Genomic DNA, 22,179 nt, shown 5'->3' on the forward strand with positions numbered 1-22,179 from the left:
AACGCTCGTTCGATATATTTCCTCGCTTTTTCTTAGACTCTCTTAAACCTATACCTTTGAGGGTCATCCGTACATGATAAAGTTTTAACGAAACATAAAGGTCAAGATAGATCTCATCGACAAGATAGTACGCAAATTTGTATTTGATTCCTCGGAGTATAAATGACAAATTTAGGGTAGTACCATCATACACCTTGTTGAATATTGCTAAGTTATTGAGAATATTAACATCATTAATTGAACCAGGGCTACTGAGCTAGGCATGGCAGAACCACAAATCTCGTGAGGCTGCAGCTTCAAGTACGACTGTAGAATAATGATAATTGCCCTTTGTGTAATTTCCATGATACGCATTTGGACACAAATTCCATCTCCAATGCATGTAATCTAAACATCCTAACATCGTATGTAAACCATGCACATTCACATGATGAGCATACAACATTTGTATGTCACTAGAAGTAGGATGATGCAAATATTGTGGACCATGCAAAGACAAGACCAGTATGCAAAATTCGTGAAGATTTTTTCGTATGGTACGTCCAGACATCCTAAAACTCTCATCTAGTGCATCAGGAGGGGTGGCATATACTAACATATGAAATACACTAGTACATTTTTTAATTGGGTTAAAGCCTAACATACCTCTTGCGTCTGAGCGTTGCCGCATATACTCAGACACTGAACTCACACCTTCGACAATATGCATAAATAAATCTGTATGCATCCATAACCATCGGTGGAAATAATATCCTTGAAAGATAGCATGCTCGTCAAGATAATCATGCATGAGACAATGGTGGGTTGTTGTACGCTGTCTTTGGATATATATTCTCCATTTACGTTGCGTATTGCTCGATTTGTGGTTGTTAAGATGTTGTTCTAGCCTATTGTGGTAAAAATGACACTTTAGGTTCCTTAAACCAAAAGTTTACCTTTAAGGTCTTGTATCAAATAAAACAACATTTTTAGCCAACATTTGTCAAGAATAACATTTTCGGCCCAATTTTATGAAAATTTACATTTTTGCCTAAAATGATTATAAATTATATTTGCGGCCCAAGCTTAATAAAATTGTCATTTTCAACCCATAAATCTGAAAAATAATATTTTTTGGCTCAAATTCGTAAAAAATGACACTCAAGCCCACAAAAGACCAAAAATTTACAAACTTAGCCCAAAAACCGTGAAAGCCCAATATGAGGCCCATTGTGAAACTTTACACTTTTAGCCCTTTTAAAATCATAAATACCATAAAGATCCATATTTATTCAAAATAAATCCTTTTTGGTCCCTTCAAAACCGTGGGTTATATATTGACTTCACTTTTTGATTGTTTTGTCATTTTGGCCCTCTTATGCGATTTTCTTAGTTTTAAACAACCTTGTAATGTTTTAAACCTTTTCTTTGCATAATAAGTTGTATTAAGTGCTATGTTCTACATATATCATTATAATTTAGCATATTTTCGAGTTTATGAAGTTTACAACACATAATCACAAAATATATCATGAAAAACATACATAATTATGCATATACACATAGGTCTACACAAAACAACTTGTATTCTCCCCCAAAACATAGTAAAAACCAAAAATAGGGGTATGAATTCACATTGGGTTGATGGATCGTGTTTTGAAGAAGTGAAGAAGGAGATGTCGGCCTTAGCTAACCTCTTGAGGAGGTTTTCGAATCTTGATGGTTCTAGAGAGTAAGTAGATGATATTTGATGTCAGACTCTTGGTATCACCACAAGATCATGAAAATTGCAAGGGATGGATGAATGAGATCTTCTTATGTTTGAGAGGGAACATAAGAGAGTGTTTGATGAATTTTGAAGTGATGAATGGTGGGGAAAGAGGTCTTGGCTGTGAGTAAGAAGAAAGAAGAGAGGAGAGAGACAAAATGTTGCATGGAAACATGAGATTGCATAGATAAATATTGTGTTTTGTGCATTGATATACATTAGGTAATATTAAGGTGTCACTAATTCATATAATCCATGTTTCTTTTTCTTTTTTTTTCAACTGAGAAGATGAGAGGGAAAAGAAGAGAGTGTTTTGGGCTTATATTGAATATTCTTGAAATTATAAGCCCAATATGAAGGTTTTCGGCCCATTGTGCTCTCTTTATGGGTTTACGACCCAATAAGGTTCAAGAAAGTTGTTTACGGCCCAATAAGGACCATGAAACAAAGTGAGACATTTTAGGTCCAATAAGCCCCGTAAAAAGTCTTATGGCCCAAAATGTTGTAGTTTAATGGATGTGGGTCCAATTAGGACCTAAAGAGGCCCAAAACTCCATAAACAAAGATATGAGCATTCATGAGGCAAGATGGAAGCTTTTACCTCAAATGAGCGCCAAAAGGTGGAATAATCTCAGATTCTTGAGCTCAAGATACTTAAGTTCTTCTGCTCCAACTTCTCCTTTCTTCTTTTAAGCCTCTAAACACCACCAAGAACATCACAAAGACAAAAACACACAAGAATGGAGAATGAGAGGTTGTCTTGGGTTTCTGAGGTTGAGAGGCTGATAAGGAGGATAGGGTTTGAGTCATAATGTTCTTTATATAGTGCTTAATCCTAAAAATTAGGGTTTAGGGACTCTGAACATACATTGGGCATACGCTTCTAACATTCGTGTTCAAATACTTCTCTATGTTGGGCGTACCCCCAGCTTACGTTGGGCGTACATTTGCGCTGGCCACCTTGCATGCATGGTATCTTCTTATCACTTTTCTCCATTAAGGACCAATATTGCCAATAACTTCAAAGTGGCATATCTTCCTCATCCGAGGTCTGTTTCTGATGAACCTTATATCCATGAAAAGGTGTCGAGAATCCCTACTCTCCTAACAACGTGCCCAAGTCTTAAAGCCTTTCGAATAAAACCCAAAACCCATAAAAAGCTCGAACTGCCACTTTACCGATATACCCTTTGGGTCCAAGACACAATCCAACTCCCGGATCACCTCAAATACATTATCCGTACATTATAGGTCGGGATCTCTCTTCTCCAAAGGCCCTAAGCCTTATGATATCCTTTCCTCAGGCCACAGTCCTGAATTAGGAAAACCATTTGGAACAGGGCGTTACATAGTGCTTCAAAATCTTGATTAAGCACACATGAAGACATCAAACTTCTAATTTAAGACATGCGCTTCATTTGATCTAATAGATTCATTTATGTTGTTCTAAAGTACTCTAATGGATCAAATAAAAAATAAAGATGTTTTAATCCTTTTAAAACATAATTACATAATGATATATGATTCAAATGTGATGATCCTATAATTTAGAACTCTAAAAGTTTGTTTATGACAATATAAACCATTCCAACTTCCAAATGAGTTATAGCCTCAATTCATCAACATTATTGAATCAAATAGAAATTATAAGCTAGATATGTGACATTTCATGAATTTAAAACAATTTAAATAAGAAATTAGGTAATAACTCAACTCAAATCCCCATTAAAGCTCCCAAACACCTTACAAACTTCAATTGGATAAATATATGCAAAAGTTATATCTATGATGGATTATCTATATAGATGCGAGTTAGAAAAATTGTAATGAAACTAATCTAATATTCAATTTCATAAATGAATCTCAAATTAAAATTCATCATAGTTAGGATTTAAAACTTCAAATTTACACCTAATCTCCCAAACCAAGCAATGCAAGAGTAACTAAGTGTATATTGAAGAATAAATTGTTGAATAGAAAGTAGAACCTCATTTGAGAACTTCAATAGAAATGTTGGATTTAGAGGAATTCTCCATACCCTTTATCAATTTCTGATGAAGAACAATGAAAAACTATACATTTTAAGCTTTCAAGCAATGCCTCTTACCTTAAACTATTCTATTGTCTTCAAGTTCTCTTTCAAATCTCATTTATGATCACAAAATTGTCATTCCTCTTGCTCTCAAGCTCTCACTATCGATCCTTAATTCAAATAGGGAAAGAAAGAGCTTTGTTCTAAACTTTTAACTATTGGCAACTTAAACACATCAATCCTCGTTTATTTCACATTGACTAAAACTAGTCACCAACTATCTAAATAGTTTCTTCACAAGCTAGAATCACCCTAAGTAGCTAAATTTTGACATTTTTATCACTAAACTAAGTCAAAACAAGGTGAAATCGAGCTTTGATAAAATGATACTTTTAGTTCCTCATTCTAAATTTTTAGCTTTAAGCTAAGACTATCTTCCTATTTCACTTGTAAATGTTTATTTTTATTATTATTATTTTATTAATTCATTTGAACCCTCTATAAAAATGACACATACACCCTATGAAATTTCTAGGGTTTTACCGTTTTAGTCACTTCATATTTTAAGTGGATTTATGAGGGAACGAAGTGTGTTGCAACCTAGCAATTTAGTCCCTTTTACTTATTATAGCCAGTAACCATGCCACATTATCTGAATTTGACACATCATCATTGACATGACCAAAATGTCTTACGTCTAATGACCCAAACGACGTCATTTTTGAATGTGAAACGTAGAGGCCATGTTCACACTGTCCCCACCCCCCCCCCCCCGCCGCATTCGTATAAAAGTTGAAGATTATGCCCTAAACTGGCACAATTTGAAACCTGGTTACCCTGACTGCACCCTAAACTTCAATACCAATCGCTAAAACCATGCCTTCACGATCATCTCCAAATCACGGTTGGTCACCCAATTATAGTTTACACATGGTTGAAAATGTCTCAAACGAAGTCACCAATGAAGACATGGTGATCAATCTGTTGTAGACACATTTGCAGGTGCTGCTTGTGGGGGAAGAGATTTGAAACGACCTTCGTGAACTATGATGCAACATCACTAGAGACTTGGATACCCTAAACCATGAAGTCGATGATGTTAGGGCAGGTCAGCTCGATCTATCTAACATGGTTGCTGATTTAAAGAAGCATTTGTGTTCACTACAAGCGTCATATGTCAACATCGTCTTGGGTAAAGACAAGTGCAACAAAGTCAAATGGGTTCTTGGGGTTTTTGTTGTTGCTGTTGTGGGGGTGTTAACCTACAGGTTCTTAAAATGACAGAAGAACTTTAGGTCACAACATTTCTATCCTGGGTTTCTATTTTGTTTTGATGTGCATCTGGTTTATTATCCTTATTAATAAGGCTCTTTGTTCTTTGTCTTTTAGTTTCTGGTGGTAGTATTTGGTGGTCGTGCTTGGTGTTTTTGTGATCATTTTGTTGTGATGATCAGTTTTTTCATGGTAATCACAGGTGATGGTATTCGTATGTAGTAAGATGCAGGTAGAAATATTGTTTTAACTTGTGTAATAGATGTAAAGATGTAACAGAAACCCATGAATGAAATGTTGGTTAAGTTAAAATGTTCTTGTTATAAATCTAAATCTGCATGTGTCATGAAGTAATACCCAAATTTTTTGTTGATGTTCTTCCTGGGACCACATAACAAAGTCAAACTTTTTAAACTATTAACACATGAACCCCAATGTTTCTGCTGGGGACATGGGACAAAAAAAGAAGAATCTAATACACGAGGCATGTAATACCCAAATTTTGTCGTTGCATATATCCCAGAAATAGAAAACAATGGAAAAGTTCTTTTTTGTTGTTTTTGTGGTTGCCTACTTCGATAAATGCCTGGAAGAAATGATATACTCCTAATGGGTTAAGTCAAATAAAAAAGTAATGACTGAAATACCCCTAATGGGTTAAGTCACATAAAAATATTGACTGAAATACCCCTGATTGGGTTAAGTCACATAAAAAATAATGACTAAAATACCCCTATTTGTTTAAATAATTAAAATGAAACTAATACCCCTAACATATTGTAATTAATCTAACTTCTTTGATTTACTAAAATACCCCTACTTTATTAATTACTTGAAATAACATACACCTATTGGATTAACTGATTCGAATGACTAAAGTACCCCTAAACTAACATTAACATGCCTTGTTGAAATATTTGCAATGACTAAAGTACCGGTACACACTAATATAAATAAGATCATATATATTGTAAATACATACACGAATCCAAATATCAAATGTTAAGGTTAGTATAACATACATGAACATAACAAACACAAAATCCCTTGTTCAATCCACATAACAGACACACAATTAAAATTTTAATTAATCTAACTCCATTGGCGATCCAACACTACTAACTTCACCTTCAACTCCTTTAGAAAGATTTAGTTTAAGTTTTCTCTCAGACTTTTTCCTCTTGCTTGGTTGACCTGTAGTATACACATGCCCAACAACTTGATTAATCCTACCCAGTTTCTCATGTTCATTAACCCTCACCACTTGCTCAGATTCGTTTACCCTCATAACTTCCTCAGCTTGTGGCTCAACTGCATCACCCATAACAACATCTTCTCCACCCCCTTGCATACTCACTGACTATTGTGTTTGCATGGTCTTCTGTTTCTTTGTGACATTAGTTTTAGGTGGCCTTGGCACTTGAGTGCATATGGTCTTATTGTGCCCTTCCTTTTTGCATATGCCACAAGAAAAATTTCCCCTGCCTTTGAAACCATGTGTTTTCCAAACCTTTCAGAAGCATCCCATATTCTTTTCATGGTTGGCCTACCTGGCATTCTTCTTTTTAATGGAGGCAATGGAGGTAAAAAGTTTGTAAAATGCCACATGCTCATCTCATTCATGCCACTAATGGATTGTTTGTAGGTATTATGGAAGAAAGCTCCCAGGTACAATGGGTCTACATATGCTCCATCAGGTGTGATGTTTAAATATGTTAATGTTGCTACTGAATGAACATAACCATTCTCATTTAATTGCCATAACCTACAAATGCATTCCTTTTTTCTGACATCAACAATGTATGACTCATCAATTTTCCTTGTTATAAACTTCATACCCCCACAAGATACAACCTTCCAATGCCTACATAATGTAATGCAAATGTTTAGAGTTGAGAGAGGTATGGTATGTATGAATAAATAAGTGTGCAAACCTTCGCTCATTTTGGAGAATATTCAATTTGGTGCTGATGTTTGGACAAACAGAATAACGATTCCATTCTTGATATGTTAGTTTCATAGTCACCATCCTTTGTATCACATATATATGAATTTCCTCTAACATGCTGATAATAGGTTTCCTCCTAGCATCTAAATCACACTATTAAAGCTCTCTAAAGAGCCATTCTCCACATATTCACAAGATGAATTGTGAACTCTAAAAAAAAGATAGAGACCAAGTCTTTGGATCTCTATCTATAAGATGATTAACAGCTTTAGGATTCAACTTTTCAATCTCTTTCATGACTATGTTAAAATGTGCTTCAGTTGTTGCCTTGTTTGCTCTCCAAAACAAATTTTCAAACTTGGCTCCACTAAACTTCTTTCTAAAATTGGCATATATATGCCTAGCACACTGCCTATGTTATGTTGTTGGGAATACTTCTTTGACTGCCTCAACCAAACCCTACATATGTACTAGGAATAGGCGAAGTTAGAAATGTAAATATTTATTATACTATTTTAATATTTTACAAAATACCTTGTGTTGATCAGAAATTAAAACCAAACCACTTCCTTCATTCCAACACTACAAATCTTCTGAAAGATTTTCAATGAACCATTTCCAATTCTTCTTGTTTTCCACACATACAACTGCCCAAGAAATTGGGAATATTCCATTATTAGCATCCCTACCAATAGCACAAAGCAACTCACCTTGACAAAAACTTTTTAGATAACAACCATCCAAGTTAATGATCGTTCTACACCCTCCCCTCCACCCCTCTTTTAACTATAGCAAAGCATATGTAAATCTTACTGAAGTAATTCTTACCATCAGGCATTGCATCAACATAAATTTTAACGGTGAATTTAGGATTTGATCTTTTAATCTCTTCACCGTAAGACCATATTCTAGCATAATTTTATGCAACCGTGCCTTCGGCTAGACTCAGTGCATACTTCTTGGCTCTCCTACACCGACTCATACTCACAACAATGCCAAAAGTGGTTTTCACTTCCTCTCTAAGTAATCTCACACTCATCTTTCGATTGTTAAAAAATTATTGGGTAAAGTGGGTACCCATCCATTTATACGTAACAATTTATCAGAATTTGAAATTCTTTGAACAAATATGGTCACTAATAAGAGACTTGATTTGGAAAGACTTATCATTATTCATCCATGAACCCTAAACCCTAAATGTACATTTTCCATCACAACATTTGGCTAGCAACCATCTACTATTATTTTACACAAAACATAATTGATAACCATTTGCAACAGCATAGTTACAGAGCATGTGTTTCAATTGTTTAGGACTCTTAAACCTCATACCTAACACAGGTTCCTGCTCCTTCCAGTGCATCTTTTCATTGAAAATATTTGGCAACTTAGGATAAACATCTTCATTGTCATACATGGCTTCTTCCAAAGGGTCACCCAAACCTGCATTCTCATCCATGTCGACATCAGGGCCATTATCTTTTTTGAAAAAAATGAGGGTTGCTATGGTCATCTTCATCTTCATCAGCATCCACATCCTTAGCCCTATGATCATCCTCATCTTCATCATCATCCTCATCTTCATCTTCATCCTCATCCTCATCCTTATCCAAATGGCCTGTCTCAATCTCTGTAATCCCCCCGGTGTAGTGTATGGGGTATTTTGTGAAGATTCCTTGGAAATGCGCATCGACTTGGATGAATACGGGATCCATGTTTGAGGTTTGAGGAGACAAAAGCAAGTAAGAGTTTATCGAAATAGATGGAAGTGGTGAACAGTTGATGGGAAAATATCTCGTTTAAGTAAAGCTATTATTAAATGACATGCATACACGGTCAGCAAGCTAAGGGGTTTAAGTAACACAGATGACACAAATATGACCGGCTGACCCCTTCATAAATGAAATAATGACGTAATCGACCCAACAAAATAAAATTTGTTCACTCATAAAGTCATTTAAAAAGTTAAGTGACTAAAAGGGTAAATCGTAAAAAGTTCATAAGTCGAATGTGTCATTTTCCCATTATTTAATTAATAAAAAAATTAATTTGCCTCAAAATTAGGATGCTACTTATAAGAGGGTTGCATTTAGTAATTAGAGTATGTATATAGTAGCACCTCAAATAAATCAATATCCTACCACCATAAATTCGTTATTGTCCTCCCTTTTAAAATAATAATGCTCCCACATAGATACAGCGAGCTAGCATTATGTTAATATGCATCAACGCATCCAATTTTGAATTAAGATGATACATTAGCAACTATATAAGTTATAACCCAGATAAACTTTAAACCATATTCCGACATTAAACCATATTCCGACAATTCTGAAATATGTAATCAGTGGTAGGTTTGATGTAAGAGAAGATAAACATTTGGACAGAATCCTCAATGAATCCTCAAGTTTGAAGCCTTTTGGAGGAATGGAAGCATAAAGGAATATTTACGATAATAGAAAACCTACTTATTTCAACTCAAACACCTTTCATCTCCATGTTTGCCAATTTATATATTAAATGCCTGAAGTAAATCTTTCCACATGATCATTTGTAGTACTTAAATCATAAAAACATAAATCAACTTTATAACATATGTAGACAAGAAAATACTTATTTCAAGTGGAAACACCTTTTTATGGAAAAGGCTCGAGGAAATCTACATTTGAAAAAAAACAGATGGATTAAACTAAAAATCTAGGAACGACAATACCAAAGAAAATGTCTAACATTAAGGCCGAAGGGTAGGTATATCATGGCAATAGTGGTGGTTTCCTTCCACCTCAACCCCCATCTATTTCCACCTCATCACAATCTCCTTCTAGAATGGTGATGGTATATCCACAATAATAAGAATATAAAGGAACGATGAAGAAAAAGGAACAGAGAAGAAAAAGAAAGATCATTGGGTATGGTGTCTCATGGTATATACCTCATGAGGCCACGATCGTGGCTCCAAGTCATCACCACGAGACTTCTGGGGTTGTGTGCATGGTGGTTTCTTTCCTCCAATCACCACGAGACCTTCGCAAGGCCTAACCAAACATAATTAATTATGCATATTGCTCCAAAAAAATGTTAGAAACATTGATCTAAAAGCTAACACGTCATAAATTTATATATAATGCATTTAAATTATTATCAAAAATGGTAACTCACATACCACTAACAACACTTTGAAGATCCTTTATTACATAGGCCAATTAACTTATTATATATCAACTTCAACTAATATGGACTCCATTGCCTGCTACAAAATTTGTCTTCGAATCCTCGATTTATGTCAATAATCATTACAATCACACCGACCAAGGAAAAGTAGTGTTTCCACATAAGAGTTCACAGACATCATATCACTTGTTCTAGAAAACTCAAGATCAGTGAAATGGTCTGAGCAGCGTGTGTAGGTTTTACAAACAACAAGTTCAGAAGCATCATCTACTTTCACATCCATTATAGGTTCGCCACTCTTCAAAAATCCCATTATTGATCCATGGGGTGCCGTAATGTTGAACATCTTTGCAAACGATCTTTCAACATCCATCATCCATACATCATAAACTCTGGTGTTTATATTGTATTCAAGAATGGCAAGAGACTCCTTTAGTTTAGAAATGGACAAGTCTTTTAGAGGGTGGCATGCTAAACTCTTTGGGAGGTCTACCACTTTAAAACTATCATTAGTCATATCAAATGACATAACCACATTATGAAACCTGCGTAACCCATTATCTATAGTCAATCTCTGCTCTGCACACCAATAGATAAACCTATCAACAATCACCTGAGGACATTGAACTCGAACTGATTTACTTGGAAGATTTCTAGATAAGCTTTTCCATTTTGCAGAGCTCAATCTGTAAACCTTCACGTCCCAAAGGCCAGTGAACCCGACTTTTACAGGCCACTTATGAAACTGCGTAATCACCATGATCATAGGGTCATAAGTAAGAGGACAAACTCCAAAACCAAGAACTGTTTCATCGTTTTCATATAACTCAATAGACACATTGCGAACAATCGATTTTCTAATAGAGGGATTCCAAATAACAGTCATATATGTCCTGCTGATATATCCTAGATTAGGTTGATTCGAATCAGTAAAAGCGTTGAAGCACAACAAGCCTTGAGAGCTACCGACTATTCTTGAATGCTGGTGAACTGACCGGGGAAGAGTCGGAACTAGACCCTGATCGGGGAAAGTGTCGTCGTCGACAAAAGAAACAATTTTTTGATCTTTGAAGGTTACAAGCATATGCTGTGGACGGAAGATGTGATTGGCAATAAACTCGGAGTTCTCGATCAAAGATTTCCATGCTTTTGAAACGCACGTAAATCGAATAAGTGATTTGACAGGAAGCCTTTTCATGATCTCCGCTTGAATATGGAAAGGTATATGGTCTGACATTTTGATTTCTGGTAATAGTTTTTAGGGTTGTTGTTGATGTTGTTGTGATGAAAAGAGATCGGGGAGAGTGAAGACCCTTTTTGTCGAAACGGCGAGTCCATGCGAAATTGAGCCCCATCAAATAAACGCACAAATCGCAACGATCATTTTAAATTTTGGTTTGACCACAATTTCAAGCATAAACTTAATATATCTTTCATATAACCATATGAATAAAAACAAATATACAACAAACTTTTATATATAAAAAACTATACAATAATGATCCACAAATCAATTACTTTTAACAAAAGTATTGATATTTTAGGCGGGCTACAAAATTAGCTCAAAGTAGAGGTTGAAGAGCGTTAAAATTTTAAGTACGACATATAATTTAAAATATTATGTTAAATTATATATATGAGTGTTTTTTTATTTATGAAAATGAATATATTAAAAATAAATGTTTATATGTTTTTAGAATTATACATATATGAAAACCAGTATTTGGAAACATTAGAAAGTGAAATTGTTAAGCAAATATTTTGTAAAAATGGAAAATTATAAAAACATACATAACTTAATTCTATATTAATAAAACAATAGTTTAATCTATTTTGTCATGTGTCACTTTAATACAACTTTACATTAATATTATGTCATATATCAAGGAGATATATTAGGCAAATCACTATCATAATTAATGAGATTAAAGTTTTAAATAATAGATTTTAAACTTTTTATAGAAACATTTACTTTTTTAATTATATACTAGGTGTGAGACCCGTATGTTATACGGGTTTGATAAACAAAAAATTAAATATAAACGTTTAAACAAAATTTTATTTAAATTTAAAATTTAAAATTAAAAATTTCAATTTTAAAGGAAACATATTAAATACTATATGAGTATTAATATTGTAATTTATTGGTTATTTTCAATTAAGGTAATCATTAATTGAGGTGTAAATATGATGTGCTAATTAAGAAAAAATAAAAACAAAATAAGAAAATGACAAATGGAAAAAACATTTAATCAAAAATACCAAAAAGTAACATGTGTCCAAGTTAATGAAAGAGTACCATGTGGCAAAATTATTTTCATTTATTAGAGACGATTAAATTTAAGAGAAATTAAATATCATCATACCATTTGTTCCTATTTTTCCTCCTACCATATCAAATGTTGACATGTGTCACATTTAATTAGACATTTAATGAAATTAATAATCATTTAATCCACTTGTCAACATTTGATATGGTAGGAGGAAAAGTAGGAACAAATGATAGAAGGATATGTAATTTCTCTAAATTTAAAGTTATAACTAACTTTTAAATTTTGGTATATCTTTTAATTAATAATTTATTTAAAATTATTGATTAATAATTATAAATTTTTGCTATCAAAATTAAATTAATTTTGTAATCGTGGTTTCCACCTGTTATAAACTAATACGAAAATATATAAATATTAAAAAAAAATTGTGAAAACACTAACCTCCGTCAATTCTATTTGATTTGCACTCTTGATGTGTAGTTTTAGCTTCTCCACATGGTAAATTCATCTCTAATAAATGAATATTTTTTTTGTCACTTGTCACATTTTTATTCAATTTATCAAATGTTATTTTGTGGTTATTTTGAACTAATTTTTTTCCACATGTCATTTTATGAGTTTTTTTATTTTATTAAATTTCACAAAATATTTTAATATAATAATTGCAATAAATATAGTAATAAATTGATATCAATTTCATTTATGAACTCACATTTTAATTTCAAAATTCTCAAAATTAAAGTTTATTAGTTTCTTTTATTTATTTAAATTATTTCTTTAAATTTAAAAGATAAAAGACATTTCTATTATAATAATTCATTATTTTTTATTTTCTTATAAATTCAAGGTTGTCAGATATTTTGACATTTATATTTATTTATTTTTTTAATTTAACTTATATAATACACGGGTCTCACAACAAGTTATTGATTAATTCACAATCGATCCTAAGGATAGAAGAAATGATAACACTCCTAACATCTTGCTACATTATTTTTTTAGTGTCACATTATTTCTTTGTTATTTACATCTCATCCAATTCTTAACATTCCATATGAAGTCGTAACATGCACTCCTAGCACTCTATTTTTTTTTCTTATTGAAATTTAATGAAATTATATTTTTTTAGAAACACAAATAATTAATATTAAATAAATTTTATTTTTTTAAACCACAAACAATTAATATCAAATAAATTATATTTTTTAGAACACAAGCATTTCATATTGAATTAAAAAAGTTACAATGAATTAAAACTTAAAATACCTAGAAGCACGAGTTAATAATTCAAATCACGACAAACATGATTTAATACCTAGAAACACAACTTAATATGTAAGAAACACACTTCATAACTAAAACATACATCATAAAAAACACATTAAAGCAACAGATCTTCCTCTGAAAATTGGCCTTCCAATTCGTCTTCTAGAAGCATATTAAGATCAAGATTATCCATCGTCCCAAGATAATCGATCAAATGGCGGCGAAGATCGGCATGGATTATTGCATTGTTAATTGTCCTCATTCTCTGTATCCATTTTTTGACTACTATATTCTAGTGGTTGTGTCTCGAGAATGACTTCATTTTCTTCGTACATACATATTGGGTTTCCTTCATGTTCTAGTATCATATTATGCAATATGATACACATATACATCACATCTGTCATAGTAGAAACATCATGAAACAAAGATGTTTTGGTAGCTATTTACCAATGCTTTTTAAGTGCTTCAAACGCTCGTTCGATATATTTCCTCGCTTTTTCTTAGACTCTCTTAAACCTATACCTTTGAGGGTCATCCGTACATGATAAAGTTTTAACGAAACATAAAGGTCAAGATAGATCTCATCGACAAGATAGTACCCAAATTTGTATTTGATTCCTCGGAGTATAAATGACAAATTTAGGGTAGTACCATCATACACCTTGTTGAATATTGCTAAGTTATTGAGAATATTAACATCATTAATTGAACCAGGGCTACTGAGCTAGGCATGGCAGAACCACAAATCTCGTGAGGCTGCAGCTTCAAGTACGACTGTAGAATAATGATAATTGCCCTTTGTGTAATTTCCATGATACGCATTTGGACACAAATTCCATCTCCAATGCATGCAATCTAAACATCCTAACATCGTATGTAAACCATGCACATTCACATGATGAGCATACAACATTTGTATGTCACTAGAAGTAGGATGATGCAAATATTGTGGACCATGCAAAGACAAGACCAGTATGCAAAATTCGTGAAGATTTTTTCGTATGGTACGTCCAGACATCCTAAAACTCTCATCTAGTGCATCAGGAGGGGTGGCATATACTAACATATGAAATACACTAGTACATTTTTTAATTGGGTTAAAGCCTAACATACCTCTTGCGTCTGAGCGTTGCCGCATATACTCAGACACTGAACTCACACCTTCGACAATATGCATAAATAAATTTGTATGCATCCATAACCATCGGTGGAAATAATATCCTTGAAAGATAGCATGCTCGTCAAGATAATCATGCATGAGACATTGGTGGGTTGTTGTACGCTGTCTTTGGATATATATTCTCCATTTACATTGCATATTGCTCGATTTGTGGTTGTTAAGATGTTGTTCTAGCCTATTGTGGTAAAAATGACACTTTAGGTTCCTTAAACCAAAAGTTTACCTTTAAGGGCTTGTATCAAATAAAACAACATTTTTAGCCAACATTTGTCAAGAATAACATTTTCGGCCCAATTTTATGAAAATTTACATTTTTGCCTAAAATGATTATAAATTATATTTGCGGCCCAAGCTTAATAAAATTGTCATTTTCAACCCATAAATCTGAAAAATAATATTTTTTGGCTCAAATTCGTAAAAAATGACACTCAAGCCCACAAAAGACCAAAAATTTACAAACTTAGCCCAAAAACCGTGAAAGCCCAATATGAGGCCCATTGTGAAACTTTACACTTTTAGCCCTTTTAAAATCATAAATACCATAAAGATCCATATTTATTCAAAATAAATCCTTTTTGGTCCCTTCAAAACCGTGGGTTATATATTGACTTCACTTTTTGATTGTTTTGTCATTTTGGCCCTCTTATGCGATTTTCTTAGTTTTAAACAACCTTGTAATGTTTTAAACCTTTTCTTTGCATAATAAGTTGTATTAAGTGCTATGTTCTACATATATCATTATAATTTAGCATATTTTCGAGTTTATGAAGTTTACAACACATAATCACAAAATATATCATGAAAAACATACATAATTATGCATATACACATAGGTCTACACAAAACAACTTGTATTCTCCCCCAAAACATAGTAAAAACCAAAAATAGGGGTATGAATTCACATTGGGTTGATGGATCGTTTTTTGAAGAAGTGAAGAAGGAGATGTCGGCCTTAGCTAACCTCTTGAGGAGGTTTTCGAATCTTGATGGTTCTAGAGAGTAAGTAGATGATATTTGATGTCAGACTCTTGGTATCACCACAAGATCATGAAAATTGCAAGGGATGGATGAATGAGATCTTTTTATGTTTGAGAGGGAACATAAGAGAGTGTTTGATGAATTTTGAAGTGATGAATGGTGGGGAAAGAGGTCTTGGCTGTGAGTAAGAAGAAAGAAGAGAGGAGAGAGACAAAATGTTGCATGGAAACATGAGATTGCATAGATAAATATTGTGTTTTGTGCATTGATATACATTAGGTAATATTAAGGTGTCACTAATTCATATAATCCATGTTTCTTTTTCTTTTTTTTTTCAACTGAGAAGATGAGAGGGAAAAGAAGAGAGTGTTTTGGGCTTATATTGAATATTCTTGAAATTATAAGCCCAATATGAAGGTTTTCGGCCCATTGTGCTCTCTTTATGGGTTTACGACCCAATAAGGTTCAAGAAAGTTGTTTACGGCCCAATAAGGACCATGAAACAAAGTGAGACATTTTAGGTCCAATAAGCCCCGTAAAAAGTCTTATGGCCCAAAATGTTGTAGTTTAATGGATGTGGGTCCAATTAGGACCTAAAGAGGCCCAAAACTCCATAAACAAAGATATGAGCATTCATGAGGCAAGATGGAAGCTTTTACCTCAAATGAGCGCCAAAAGGTGGAATAATCTCAGATTCTTGAGCTCAAGATACTTAAGTTCTTCTGCTCCAACTTCTCCTTTCTTCTTTTAAGCCTCTAAACACCACCAAGAACATCACAAAGACAAAAACACACAAGAATGGAGAATGAGAGGTTGTCTTGGGTTTCTGAGGTTGAGAGGCTGATAAGGAGGCTAGGGTTTGAGTCATAATGTTCTTTATATAGTGCTTAATCCTAAAAATTAGGGTTTAGGGACTCTGAACATACATTGGGCATACGCTTCTAACATTCGTGTTCAAATACTTCTCTATGTTGGGTGTACCCCCAACTTACGTTGGGCATACATTCGCGCTGGCCACCTTGCATGCATGGTATCTTCTTGTCACTTTTCTCCATTAAGGACCAATATTGCCAATAACTTCAAAGTGGCATATCTTCCTCATCCGAGGTCTGTTTCTGATGAACCTTATATCCACGAAAAGGTGTCGAGAATCCCTACTCTCCTAACAACGTGCCCAAGTCTTAAAGCCTTCCGAATAAAACCCAAAACCCATAAAAAGCTCGAACTGCCACTTTACCGATATACCCTTTGGGTCCAAGACACAATCCAACTCCCGGATCACCTCAAATACATTATCCATACATTATAGGTCGGGATCTCTCTTCTCCAAAGGCCCTAAGCCTTATGATATCCTTTCCTCAGGCCACAGTCCTGAATTAGGAAAACCATTCGGAACAGGGCGTTACATAGTGCTTCAAAATCTTGATTAACCACACATGAAGACATCAAACTTCTAATTTAAGACATGCGCTTCATTTGATCTAATAGATTCATTTATGTTGTTCTAAAGTACTCTAATGGATCAAATAAAAAATAAAGATGTTTTAATCCTTTTAAAACATAATTACATAATGATATATGATTCAAATGTGATGATCCTATAATTTAGAACTCTAAAAGTTTGTTTATGACAATATAAACCATTCCAACTTCCAAATGAGTTATAACCTCAATTCATCAACATTATTGAATCAAATAGAAATTATAAGCTAGATATGTGACATTTCATGAATTTAAAACAATTTAAATAAGAAATTAGGTAATAACTCAACTCAAATCCCCATTAAAGCTCCCAAACACCTTACAAACTTCAATTGGATAAATATAAGAAAAAGTTATATCTATGATGGATTATCTATATAGATGCGAGTTAGAAAAATTGTAATGAAACTAATCTAATATTCAATTTCATAAATGAATCTCAAATTAAAATTCATCATAGTTAGGATTTAAAACTTCAAATTTACACCTAATCTCCCAAACCAAGCAATGCAAGAGTAACTAAGTGTATATTGAAGAATAAATTGTTGAATAGAAAGTAGAACCTCATTTGAGAACTTCAATAGAAATGTTGGATTTAGAGGAATTCTCCATACCCTTTATCAATTTCTGATGAAGAACAATGAAAAACTATACATTTTAAGCTTTCAAGCAATGCCTCTTACCTTAAACTATTCTATTGTCTTCAAGTTCTCTTTCAAATCTCATTTATGATCACAAAATTGTCATTCCTCTTGCTTTCAAGCTCTCACTATCGATCCTTAATTCAAATAGGGAAAGAAAGAGCTTTGTTCTAAACTTTTAACTATTGGCAACTTAAACACATCAATCCTCGTTTATTTCACATTGACTAAAACTAGTCACCAACTATCTAAATAGTTTCTTCACAAGCTAGAATCACCCTAAGTAGCTAAATTTTGACATTTTTATCACTAAACTAAGTCAAAACAAGGTGAAATCGAGCTTTGATAAAATGATACTTTTAGTCCCTCATTCTAAATTTTTATCTTTAAGCTAAGACTATCTCCTATTTCACTTGTAAATGTTTATTTTTATTATTATTATTTTATTAATTCATTTGAACCCTCTATAAAAATGACACATACACCCTATGAAATTTCTAGGGTTTTACCGTTTTAGTCACTTCATATTTTAAGTGGATTTATGAGGGAACGAAGTGTGTTGCAACCTAGCAATTTAGTCCCTTTTACTTATTATAGCCAGTAACCATGCCACATTATCTGAATTTGACACATCATCATTGACATGACCAAAATGTCTTACGTCCAATGACCCAAACGACGTCATTTTTGAATGTGAAACGTAGAGGCCATGTTCACACTGTCCCCCCCCCCCCCCCCGCCGCCGCATTCGTATAAAAGTTGAAGATTATGCCCTAAACTGGCACAATTTGAAACCTGGTTACCCTGACTGCACCCTAAACTTCAATACCAATCGCAAAAACCATGCCTTCACGGTCATCTCCAAATCACGGTTGGTCACCCAATTATAGTTTACACATGGTTGAAAATGTCTCAAACGAAGTCACCAATGAAGACATGGTGATCAATCTGTTGTAGACACATTTGCAGGTGCCGCTTGTGGGGGAAGAGATTTGAAACGACCTTCGTGAACTATGATGCAACATCACTAGAGACTTGGATAACCTAAACCATGAAGTTGATGATGTTAGGGCAGGTCAGCTCGATCTATCTAACATGGTTGCTGATTTAAAGAAGCATTTGTGTTCACTACAAGCGTCATATGTCAACATCGTCTTGGGTAAAGGCAAGTGCAACAAAGTCAAATGGGTTCTTGGGGTTTTTGTTGTTGTTGTTGTGGGGGTGTTAACCTACAGGTTCTTAAAATGACAGAAGAACTTTAGGTCACAACATTTCTATCCTGGGTTTCTATTTTGTTTTGATGTGCATCTGGTTTATTATCCTTATTAGTAAGGCTCTTTGTTCTTTGTCTTTTAGTTTCTGGTGGTAGTATTTGGTGGTCGTGCTTGGTGTTTTTGTGATCATTTTGTTGTGATGATCAGTTTTTTGATGGTAATCACAGGTGATGGTATTCGTATGTAGTAAGATGCAGGTAGAAATATTGTTTTAACTTGTGTAATAGATGTAAAGATGTAACAGAAACCCATGAATGAAATGTTGGTTAAGTTAAAATGTTCTTGTTATAAATCTAAATCTGCATGTGTCATGAAGTAATACCCAAATTTTTTGTTGATGTTCTTCCTGGGACCACATAACAAAGTCAAACTTTTTAAACTATTAACACATGAACCCCAATGTTTCTGCTGGGGACATGGGACAAAAAAAGAAGAATCTAATACACGAGGCATGTAATACCCAAATTTTGTCGTTGCATATATCCCAGAAATAGAAAACAATGGAAAAGTTCTTTTTTGTTGTTTTTGTGGTTGCCTACTTCGATAAATGCCTGGAAGAAATGATATACTCCTAATGGGTTAAGTCAAATAAAAAAGTAATGACTGAAATACCCCTAATGGGTTAAGTCACATAAAAATATTGACTGAAATACCCCTGATTGGGTTAAGTCACATAAAAAATAATGACTAAAATACCCCTATTTGTTTAAATAATTAAAATGAAACTAATACCCCTAACATATTGTAATTAATCTAACTTCTTTGATTTACTAAAATACCCCTACTTTATTAATTACTTGAAATAACATACACCTATTGGATTAACTGATTCGAATGACTAAAGTACCCCTAAACTAACATTAACATGCCTTGTTGAAATATTTGCAATGACTAAAGTACCGGTACATACTAATATAAATAAGATCATACATATTGTAAATACATACACGAATCCAAATATCAAATGTTAAGGTTAGTATAACATACATGAACATAACAAACACAAAATCCCTTGTTCAATCCACATAACAGACACACAATTAAAATTTTAATTAATCTAACTCCATTGGCGATCCAACACTACTAACTTCACCTTTAACTCCTTTAGAAAGATTTAGTTTAAGTTTTCTCTCAGACTTTTTCCTCTTGCTTGGTTGACCTGTAGTATACACATGCCCAACAACTTGATTAATCCTACCCAGTTTCTCATGTTCATTAACCCTCACCACTTGCTCAGATTCGTTTACCCTCATAACTTCCTCAGCTTGTGGCTCAACTGCATCACCCATAACAACATCTTCTCCACCCCCTTGCATACTCACTGACTCTTGTGTTTGCATGGTCTTCTGTTTCTTTGTGACATTAGTTTTAGGTGGCCTTGGCACTTGAGTGCATATGGTCTTATTGTGCCCTTCCTTTTTGCATATGCCACAAGAAAAATTTTCCTTGCCTTTGAAACCACGTGTTTTCCAAACCTTTCAGAAGCATCCCATATTCTTTTCATGGTTGGCCTACCTGGCATTCTTCTTTTTAATGGAGGCAATGGAGGTAAAAAGTTTGTAAAATGCCACATGCTCATCTCATTCATGCCACTAATGGATTGTTTGTAGGTATTATGGAAGAAAGCTCCCAGGTACAATGGGTCTACATATGCTCCATCAGGTGTGATGTTTAAATATGTTAATGTAGCTACTGAATGAACATAACCATACTCATTTAATTGCCATAACCTACAAATGCATTCCTTTTTTGTGACATCAACAATGTATGACTCATCAGTTTTCCTTGTTATAAACTTCATACCCCTACAAGATACAACCTTCCAATGCCTACATAATGTAATGCAAATGTTTAGAGTTGAGAGAGGTATGGTATGTATGAATAAATAAGTGTGCAAACCTTCGCTCATTTTGGAGAATATTCAATTTGGTGCTGATGTTTGGACAAACAGAATAACGATTCCATTCTTGATATGTTAGTTTCATAGTCACCATCCTTTGTATCACATATATATGAATTTCCTCTAACATGCTGATAATAGGTTTCCTCCTAGCATCTAAATCACACTATTAAAGCTCTCTAAAGAGCCATTCTCCACATATTCACAAGATGAATTGTGAACTCTAAAAAAAGATAGAGACCAAGTCTTTGGATCTTTATCTATAAGATGATTAACAGTTTTAGGATTCAACTTTTCAATCTCTTTCATGACTATGTTAAAATGTGCTTCAGTTGTTGCCTTGTTTGCTCTCCAAAACAAATTTTCAAACTTGGCTCCACTAAACTTCTTTCTAAAATTGGCATATATATGCCTAGCACACTGCATATGTTATGTTGTTGGGAATACTTCTTTGACTGCCTCAACCAAACCCTACATATGTACTAGGAATAGGCGAAGTTAGAAATGTAAATATTTATTAAACTATTTTAATATTTTACAAAATACCTTGTGTTGATCAGAAATTAAAACCAAACCACTTCCTTCATTCCAACACTACAAATCTTCTGAAAGATTTTCAGTGAACCATTTCCAATTCTTCTTGTTTTCCACACATACAACTGCCCAAGAAATTGGGAATATTCCATTATTAGCATCCCTACCAATAGCACAAAGCAACTCACCTTGACAAAAACTTTTTCGATAACAACCATCCAAGTTAATGATCGTTCTACACCCTCCCCTCCACCCCTCTTTTAACTATGGCAAAGCATATGTAAATCTTACTGAAGTAATTCTTACCATCAGGCATTGCATCAACATAAATTTTAACGGTGAATTTAGGATTTGATCTTTTAATCTCTTCACCGTAAGACCATATTCTAGCATAATTTTATGCAACCGTGCCTTCGGCTAGACTCAGTGCATACTTCTTGGCTCTCCTCCACCGACTCATACTCACAACAATGCCAAA

General features: G+C 33.7%; 1 protein-coding gene across 1 annotated transcript; it reads right to left on the reverse strand.

Moving 5' to 3' along the window:
* Positions 1–10,282: 10,282 nt before the first annotated feature.
* On the reverse strand, positions 10,283–11,407 carry LOC128134247 (putative F-box only protein 15). The gene has a single exon (XM_052771760.1). It carries the CDS (start codon positions 11,405–11,407, stop codon positions 10,283–10,285), a length of 1,125 nt encoding a protein of 374 aa, XP_052627720.1.
* Positions 11,408–22,179: the final 10,772 nt, after the last annotated feature.

This window comes from Lactuca sativa, chromosome 5, assembly GCF_002870075.4.
Source record: "Lactuca sativa cultivar Salinas chromosome 5, Lsat_Salinas_v11, whole genome shotgun sequence".
Lineage (NCBI taxonomy): Eukaryota > Viridiplantae > Streptophyta > Magnoliopsida > Asterales > Asteraceae > Lactuca > Lactuca sativa.